Source organism: Trypanosoma theileri (genome assembly GCF_002087225.1).
Source record: "Trypanosoma theileri isolate Edinburgh chromosome Unknown TM35_Tth_98_V1, whole genome shotgun sequence".
Lineage (NCBI taxonomy): Eukaryota > Euglenozoa > Kinetoplastea > Trypanosomatida > Trypanosomatidae > Trypanosoma > Trypanosoma theileri.
Window position 1 is genome coordinate 14546 of NW_021639940.1, and position 9368 is coordinate 23913.

Consider the following 9368-nt stretch of genomic DNA (forward strand, 5'->3'; position numbering starts at 1 on the left):
CGTGCTGTGTATCCTCGCTCTCCTGCTCTCCTGTGCGTGTGTGCACGTCCTCGCTGAAGAAGTGCCTGCCGCCGATCTTTCCGACCAAGTCCCTGATACGGAGAGTGAGACAAAGATTGTTCTTAATGGTACTCCTACGTGCACTAATGCTGATGGTACTCCTGGGTGCTCTCCTGGTTCTGGTACTACTGCTGCAGTTCCTGCCCCTGCCGCTCCTCCTTTAACTCATGCAGCTCCTCAAGGTCCTGCTGTTGATGCTGCTGAACCTTTAGCGCCAGATCCTTCTGGAGTTGTTGGTACACAAGCGACTGAAGAGAGTGAAACCGGGAATGAAAAGAGTACGGATACGAAGAAACCTGCACATGATGGAGGTTCTCCAAACATGGACAATTCTCAAAGTGAAGCTGTGAAGAACAATGCGGGAACAGAAGGACCACAGGGAGATCAAAATGGAGCACAACCCAATTCTTCTACTGCAGCCAGTACAGGTAACACAGACACTCCAGAAAACAGTGGGAGACAAGAACAGACAACTGACACAAAGGATTCTCAACCAAACAATAATACAGTTGATACCAATACCTCAACAAGCACAACCTCTGAGACTGTCAACACACCTAATAATGAAGAATCATCCACCACTACTACCACCACCACCACAACAACAACAACAACACTTCCTCCTGAACTCACAAACAACAAGAAGGGTGATGCAGACAGCAGCAGCAGTATCAGCAGTTCTGTGTGGGTACGTGTACCACTACTGATTGTGGTTACACTGGCCTGTATTCTTGTGTGCTGATTGACTGGTGTGGTGGTGCGGTGGTGTGACTCAGGTCATCCTTTGTTTTCTTTCTTTTGCATACATCCCTAAAGTCTAACTAATCTTCCACCTGTTGGGATTATCTTTTCTTTTTTTGTTTGTTAATGTTAAAGTGTTTTGTGTGTTTTTTGCTCTCTCTGTGTTTATCCTATAATTATTATTGCTACTCCATTGTGTGTGTGTGTTCTTGGAGACTCTCTCTGTGTGTGTGTGCCTGGGCTTGCACTGTAATGATGATGAACTGTTTTTATTGTATTGAGAAAAAGGAAAAAAGAAATAATAATAACAAATGAATTTATATTTATAATTGCGTATACATACACACATACATAGACTTACAACCATAGTTGGTGTATATTTCTGTGTTTACTTTGTAAGTTGGGCTCAGTGTTTAATATCTGTTTCTTTTTTTTTGTTTGCTTTTAGGTTTTGTTGAGGTGCATCTTCTGTGTTGTGGCCCTGCAAAATGTTTTTGTGCTTTTCTTCGTGCAGAAGGAATGAATAATAACTGATACATATTTATATTTCTAAGTGCGTACTAACTGAAGTGTACCCATATTTTTCTGATTTGTGTCTTTGATGATGCTGTGGGTATTCTTTAAAAAAAAAATTTCGTTTTGATTCGGTGCTGTGTTTGTGGTTCCTGTTGATATTGATTTTGATGGTGTTGTTTTGTATGACTGTTGTTTTTGTTTTTGCTCTCTCTGTTACTGTCGGGGAACGTGTTTGTGGTTATTTTACGATTGTTTTCTTTTCTTTTTTTTTCTTTGTGCAACTCAGATACCATAAATAAGGAAAACAACTGCTGCTGTGATGTTTCTTTACCGTGTGTTGTATGTGGTGGCGTTACTTTTGAGCATAGTCTCTTTATGTGTGGCGGCTGATACTTCTGAACTGCCTTCAGGTGAAGTTGTTGATGGTGGTTGTACTCCTGAAGATAGTCAAGCTCAAAAGTGTGCTAATTCTGCTGAAGGTGACCCTGGTCATGCTGGACCTCCTGGCAAAGCAGGTGATGCTGGCCCTCCTGGAGATACTGGCGAAGACCACAATGTTTCTGACGATACTAGAGTAAATCAGGGAAATCCCACTAATGGTTCCATTCCTGATGCTCACTCTTCACAACGACAATCTTCTGGTGAACCGGGTACGCAAGGTCCTTCTGGCCAAAATGCTGAAGGAAGCAACGTTCCTGGTCGTACCGAAGAAAATCAGGAAGTCACAGAAGGTATTCGTTCTGTTACCACAGTTACTCCTGAATCTTCTACTTCTGTTCTCACTCCTCCTCCTAACCCTTCTGCGGGGAGTGCTGTTGAGTCTTCAGATGATGGCCAAACTGGAAGCAACGGCAACCATACACCACGTGAGGGTGATAATGGAGATAACAATGGAACTGCGGCAACACAACCTTCTTCTGCTGACTCTTCTAACACTTCGGCCACAGTGAGTGGTGATGGTTCTGGTACTACAACACCTGAGAATGGCACTACACCTGCATACAGTGAGTCACTAAGTAATCAGGAAGAGGTTGCAGGAGGTACAGAAACCACCACCACCACCACAACAACAACAACACTTCCTCCTGAACTCACAAACAACAAGAAGGGTGATGCAGACAGCAGCAGCAGTATCAGCAGTTCTGTGTGGGTGCGTGTACCATTACTGATTGTGGTTACACTGGCCTGTATTCTTGTGTGCTGATTGTGATGGTGATGGTGGTGTGACTCAGGTCATCCTTTGTTTTCTTTTCATCTTTTTTTGCATGCATCCCTATAGTCTAACTAATCTTCCACCGGATGGGAATTATCTTCTTTTTTTGTTTCTTAATGATATTGTGTTTTGTGTGTGTTTTTGCTCTCTGTGTTTATCCTATAATTATTATTATTGCTACTCCATTGTGTGTGTGTGCCTGGGCTTGCACTGTGATGATAATGATGATGAACTGCTTTTTGTAGTGGGAGGGAAAAGAAATAATAATAATGTTAACAGATACATATTTATATTTATAATTGCGTATATACACATATAGACTTACACCCATAGTTGGTGAATATTTCTGTGTTTACTGGATAAATTGGGCTAATGGTTAATATCTGTTTCTTTGCTTGATGATTTTGCTAGGTGGTCTCTGAGCCTTTTTAAAGATATTTGTGAGTGTGGGCTTTTTTCTTTGTTTTTACTCTTACTGAGGTTATTGTGCTGTATTGCATTCTTTAACTGGTAGGTTTTACGTTCACGATGTGAGTTTCCATAGTGGTAATTGATTTGTGTGTCCTAACATGTGTGATACTTCATTTATTTTCTTTTTTACTTTTTGGTTGTCTTTCTTTCTAGATCAGTGTTTTTACGCAAACCAAACTATTGTCTCTCTCATGATGATGATGATGATGCGCCGTGTGATGTGTGTGTTGGCCGTTGTGCTGTGCTGCGCCTGCGGGTATACCATGACGGCTACTGCTAGCAATGTGGCGTCACTTGCTCCTTATTGGCGTGATTATTCTTATCATGATTATACGAAACCTGTTGTGGAGGTGTCGTGCTTGGCCGACAAAGCGCCTCTTGTACGCCGCAGTGGCGAAAGCAAGTGGCGTGCATGCACTTCTGTCTTAACTGAGCATGATTGTGAGCCGTACAAAAAGAAGTGCACCGATAGCGCCACAGCAATCTTTTCAAATCTTTATGATAATCCTAACCTTACAATACCAGATCCTCATGTGAAGGGACAAGGCACACTTGGTCAGGGGAAAAATGAAAATGGTGAACCTGGCATTCGTGGAGTGGAACCTGCTGCTGGACAGGGACATCAAGATACAATTAGACCGCAGGAAGTAATAACGGAGGAGAAATCCACAGTTCATGACAGCTATGTGGAGACTAGTGGAATCCAACAAGAGTTAACTCCTGTTCCAGCTACTGTTCCATCACCTACAAAAGCTACAGAACCACGCACTACACCAGAAGGTAAACCTGAATCAGAAAGAACTGAAAATCCACGTTCAGGGGAACACTCAACTGAAGAGGTTGATACAAAACAAACTAACCCACAAACACAGTCTGAAAATACCACAACAAGCTCAAAAGAAACAAATACTACTATTCCGTCAAGCACCGAGAATACTGTCAGTGAAGAATCAACCGCGACTCCTTCTCGTGACTCTAATCTTACTCAGCAATCTACTGCAACTGATGATGTAACTGCCGCACCAAACTCACCAGAAACAAATACCACTTCCACTACTCCGCCGAGCTCCGAGAACACGACCACCACAACAACGACACTTCCTCCCGCACCCGACACACAGGTCAGCAGCAACATCACTTCCACAGTGCAGAATAAGGCTAATGTTGACAGCAGTGTCAATCCTGTGTGGATGCGCACTGCAGCACCGCTGCTGATTGTGGCTGTGTTGTTCTCCGTTACTGTGTACTGAACGGTGAGACTCACTTGAGGAGAAATAATAATAATAATGGTTAAACTAACATAATCATAATTGCGTACATCCGTCATGGGTGAATGAATCTAATAATCTTTTTACCTGCTTTCTCTTTTAATTGAAATTTCTTTTCCTTTTATGTGTGCGTGTTTTCTTTTTCTAATAATTCCATTACTTGCTTTTTCTCGTTGTGTGTTTGCGGAAAACTGGGCTGTTCTGTTCACTGACGGTATACATCTCTTGCTAGTACACACATGTGTGTGTGTGTGTGCAGTAATTTAATATACATAAACTAGAGCCATGGGGTATTGTGTGTTTTATTGGACACACTCTCTCTTATTTGGTTATTGTGGGATGTGTTTTTTTTTTTTCTATTAAGGGGTACATATTATCACTACAAGCGGGATATTTCTTTTTCTTTTGTTTTAGTGTACAGTTGTTGCTTCTCTCTCTCTACTCCACTGTGAGTATTTGTGCCCTGCATCCACTTACTATGTGTGCATCTTTCTTCCTACTTCTTTCTTGTATCAGTCTATTGAAGTAAAACACAACAATGACAAAGGCTGTAATGGCGAGGTGTTATCTGCTCTGTTTATTAACTCTTGCACTCTATTGTGCTTGTGGGTTAGTATGGGCTGATAGTCCTAAAGTTTCTGATGCCCTTTTTTAAAACTCCCACTGTTGGTGTTCCTTCTCTTGTTCATCATGCTATTTATGTGGCTGTTAAACGTCTTGAGGATGTTGGGAATGGGAGCGATGAGGAAGATGATGACGTTGAGGGTGAAGTTGAGGATGAGGAATACGAAGAGGATGAAAAGGAATACACTTCAACTTGAAGGAGTCCTGTGAAATCCCGCACTGCAGCTAATGTTGAACCAAATGTAAAGAGTGCTGCAGACAGCAGCAGCAGTATCAGCAGTTCTGTGTGGGTGCGTGTACCATTACTGATTGTGGTTACACTGGCCTGTATTCTTGTGTGCTGATTGTAGTAGTGGTAGGTGTGGTGTGACTCAGGTCATCCTTTGTTTTCTTTTCTTTTTTTGGATGCATCCTTACAGTCTAACTAATCTTTCACCTGTTGGGAGTTATCTTCTTTTTTGTTTCTTAATGTTAATGTGTGTTTTGTGTGTTTTTGCTCTCTGTGTTTATCCTATAATTATAATTATTGCTACTCCATTGTGTGTGTGTGTGTTCTTGGAGACTCTCTCTCTCTGTGTGTGCACCTGGGCTTGCACTGTAATGATGATGAACTGTTTTTTGCAGTGAAAAGAAAAATGAAATAATAATAAGAGATGAATTTATATTTATAATTGCGTATATATACACATATAGACTTACACCCATAGTTGGTGTATTTCTGTGTTTACTGAAGAAGTTGGGCTAATGGTTAATATCGTTTTGTTTGCTGTTTGTTGTGCTGGGTGCTTGTGCGTTTGTGGCTTGAACTGTTATGCTGTTATGTTTTTCGCTAGTGATAACAAATATTATCTATTACACATAAATTAATAATATGCTATAATCTGTCCAACAAATAGAGAGCTATATAATTGTATGTTACTTGCTTTTGTTGGTTACTTATAGTTTCATGTTTTTCTGTTTCGTGTTAATTGGGATTTTCTTCGTTATAGTGGAATTGTGTGCTTGCCCTTTTATTGGTATTCTGAGCATACTTGGGGTATTACTTTTTCTGTGTGGGTTGGTTTTTTTTTTTCAGTGGTTTTTTGTGGTTTTTTTTTTTGCTGTATTATCTGTTTCACATTCAATTGTTTCTTTGTTTTTTCCCTTTCTTATGTACAGTTTAGTGAAAGTACGCCAAAAAAAATGACTTCTCCATTGATGCTGCCACGCCATGTATTCTTCATTATCATTCTGATAATGAGCACCTCTTTTGTGTGCGTGTTAGGCGCAAGTGATGAATCTAATCTTGAGAGGGAACCAGAAGCTATTGCTCCTGAAGGTTCTAGTAGACCTTGCACACCTGGTACTGAGCCTACTTGTAAAGAAGAGAAACCGGCACCTCAACTATCACCGGAACCGATACCTAGACAGTCTGATCAGGTTTCTCGTGTTGATGGACCTCCTATGGAGTCTGGAGGTGGTGGTGGTGGTGCTCGTGGTGCTCAGCAGGGAGATTCTGGACTTGTTGTTGGTCGTCCTGAAGATGCGAAGCAACTCGGGAAGGATAATGAAGTACTCACCTCGCATACTACCACTTTAAATAGTGGTAGTGGTACTCAGTCTGATTTGAGACAAAAAGAATCACAGATTCCTGCTACTTCGCCTTCACAAACCCAACAAGATTCTCTAAAAGAAACTGGTGGTCATGCAGAGCATGAGAACACTGAAGACAACAGGCACATTTCTGCGGGACAGGATCACCCGAGTAACAACGTGGTTGCTAGAGAAGATGCGCCTGCTACTAATACTGACCAAGCAGGAAGACCACAGGAGACTCAAAATGGATTACATCCCAATTCTTCTACTGAACCCAGTACAAGTGGTACTAACGCTCAAGAAGAGAGTACGCAGCAGGAACAGACATCTGACACACAGGACTCCCAATCAAAGAACGGTACAGATGAAGCGGCAAGAACAACTTCTGACACTCCCATCAACAACAATAATGAGGAATCACCTTCATCCACCACCACCACCACCACCACAACAACAACAACACTTCCTCCTGAACTCACAAACAACAAGAAGAGTGATGCAGACAGCAGCAGCAGTATCAGTTCTGTGTGGATGCGCACTGCAGCACCGCTGCTGATTGTGACTGTGTTGTTCTCCGCTAGTGTGTACTGAACGGTGGGACTCACTTGAGAGCAAAAAATAATAATGGTTATACTAACTTTATCATATTTGCTTATATCCCCCATGGGTGAATAAACTAATAATATGTTTACCAGCTTTCTCTTTCTAATTGGAATATCTTTTCTTTTACTTTTACTTTTGTGTGTGTGTTTCTCCTTTTTCTTATAATTCCATTACTTGCTTTTTCCGTTGTGTGTTTGCAGAAAACGGGGCTGTTTTGCTCACTGACGGTATACATCTCTTGCTAGTACACACAGATGTGTGTGTGTGCAGTAATTTATTACATGAACTAGAGCCATGGGGTATTGTGTGTATTTGGCTCTCTCTCTTATTTGGGTAATGTGTGGTCTTCTCTTTTTCTTTTTTTTTCTATTAATTGGTACAAATTATCACTACAAGCGGGATATTCCTTTTCTTGCTTTACTGTGCAATTGCTGCTTCTCTCTCTTTCCCACTGGGAGTCTTTGTTGTATTGTGTATGTTTATTTGTTTCTGTTTTTCACTCCCTTCTTTCTTTTGCATTCCATTGGAGTAAGACAGGTGCAACGATATCCATAACAATACCTGCAACCATTGGAAATAATAATGATGCGCCACGTGCTGTGTATCCTCGCTCTCCTGCTCTCCTGTGCGTGTGTGCACGTCCTCGCTGAAGAAGTGCCAGCCGCCGATCTTTCCGACCAAGTCCCTGATACGGAGAGTGAGACAAAGATTCTTCTTCAAGGTACTCCTGTTCATTGCGCTGAAGGTAATAATAAAGATGGTCTGCTTTGTCCAAAGGAACAATGTATTTCAACACATGATAAATGTACTTCCCCAGGTGCGGAACCTGAACGAGGTGTTGCTGCTTCGGCGTGCACTTCTAGTAAAGAAGGACAGCAGAAACCCTGCGAAAAACCACCCAGGGAGGGGTTACCTCAAGGACAAGGAGAAGAACAAGAAGATCCTAATAGCAAAATACAATTGCAAACCAACCAAACTGGAGGTGCTCCTGCGGATCATGGTACACCACCAGAAGAACAAATTAAGGTAACTTCACCGGAACAAGTAAATGCAGAAGATCTTCATGTACCCAAAGGTGACTCAAGTAAACCTGGTGGAAGTGAAGTCCCTTCTCCATCTGGTGAGGCACCTAGTGGTCCGACTGCGATTGAAGGCCAAACTGAAAACAGCGACAAGGCGGCAGGTGGAACTCTACCGAACGAGGAGAGTGCAGGACAACAGCCTTCTACTACCTCTTCTTCTACCAATACAGTCACAGAGAGTGTTGGTAGCTCTGAAACTTCACCTGGGAATGACAATACATCTGCAGGAACTGGGTCAACAAGTAACCAAGAAGGTGATATGGGGAATGCAGAAACAACACCCACTACCACCATCACAACAACAACAACAACAACAACAACACTTCCTCCTGAACTCACAAACAACAAGAAGGGTGATGCAGACAGCAGCAGCAGTATCAGCAGTTCTGTGTGGGTGCGTGTACCACTACTGATTGTGGTTACACTGGCCTGTATTCTTGTGTGATGGTGTGGTGTGACTCAGGTCATCCTTTGTTTTCTTTTTCTTTTTTTTTGCATGCATCCCTACAGTCTAACTAATCTTCCACCTGTTGCGAATTTCTCTTTTTTTTGTTTTATTTTACTGTTTTTTGTTTGTTTTTATCCTATATATGCTACTCCTTTGTGTGTGGTTTTGGCTAGGTTGTTGTGTGCTTTTCTTTCCACCAATGACAGCTTGCCTTGTGCAATGAGAGAAAAAATATATATAACAGATACACTTTTATACATATATTATTAAGTGTGCAACGTTTTACATTGATAGTAGTTGTATTTGGCCGTTTACTGTAGAATATGGGCTATTTGTTGATTCCTTTTTGCTTGATTTGCGTTTGTTTGGATTGTTTTTTTGTCCAGAGAGGAAAAGTAAAAGAAAATATACATACATATATATTGATAATTTCCTATACATGACTATGGAAGGATGTACTTTTGTAGTACTGTATGTGCTGTGGCAGCTGATTCTGTTTTTAAATTTTTTTGCTTTTTTGATTTCAGGTTGGGGGTCCTCTGCAGTACAGTGGGTTGTGTGCATTCTCTTTTTTCTGCGGAGTTGTACTGATGATTGGTACTGTAAACATGGTTTTTTGTGTGGGACTATTTTCTCTTGTTGTTGTTACATTTTGTATTATTTCTCTGCTGCACTGTTGTAATCTCTCCTATTCATTTTTCCTTTCCTGTGTTCTTTTTCTTTATTGTTTCAGCGTTATTATTCTTCCTTTACACATGTAGATGCAT

The 9368-nt window shown here is 41.3% G+C and overlaps 5 protein-coding genes across 5 annotated transcripts; all 5 read left to right on the plus strand.

Moving 5' to 3' along the window:
• Nucleotide 1: 1 nt before the first annotated feature.
• On the plus strand, nucleotides 2–802 carry TM35_000981080 (uncharacterized protein; the record flags this gene model as incomplete). The annotated part of the gene is made up of 1 exon (XM_029031579.1): nucleotides 2–802. A coding segment is annotated over one exon (801 nt), but the record flags the coding sequence as incomplete, so codon positions are not given.
• Nucleotides 803–1636: 834 nt separating this feature from the next.
• TM35_000981090 (uncharacterized protein) lies at nucleotides 1637–2521 on the plus strand (the record flags this gene model as incomplete). The annotated part of the gene is made up of 1 exon (XM_029031580.1): nucleotides 1637–2521. One exon carries the CDS (start codon nucleotides 1637–1639, stop codon nucleotides 2519–2521), a length of 885 nt encoding a protein of 294 aa, XP_028877130.1.
• A 671-nt stretch (nucleotides 2522–3192) lies between these two features.
• Nucleotides 3193–4251, plus strand: TM35_000981100 (uncharacterized protein; the record flags this gene model as incomplete). Its single annotated transcript, XM_029031581.1, has 1 exon — nucleotides 3193–4251. The coding sequence occupies one exon, from the start codon at nucleotides 3193–3195 to the stop codon at nucleotides 4249–4251; it is 1059 nt and encodes a 352-aa protein (XP_028877131.1).
• Nucleotides 4252–6129: 1878 nt separating this feature from the next.
• Nucleotides 6130–7059, plus strand: TM35_000981110 (uncharacterized protein; the record flags this gene model as incomplete). The annotated part of the gene is made up of 1 exon (XM_029031582.1): nucleotides 6130–7059. The coding sequence occupies one exon, from the start codon at nucleotides 6130–6132 to the stop codon at nucleotides 7057–7059; it is 930 nt and encodes a 309-aa protein (XP_028877132.1).
• A 594-nt stretch (nucleotides 7060–7653) lies between these two features.
• On the plus strand, nucleotides 7654–8598 carry TM35_000981120 (uncharacterized protein; the record flags this gene model as incomplete). The annotated part of the gene is made up of 1 exon (XM_029031583.1): nucleotides 7654–8598. The coding sequence occupies one exon, from the start codon at nucleotides 7654–7656 to the stop codon at nucleotides 8596–8598; it is 945 nt and encodes a 314-aa protein (XP_028877133.1).
• Between the last annotated feature and the right edge of the window lie 770 nt (nucleotides 8599–9368).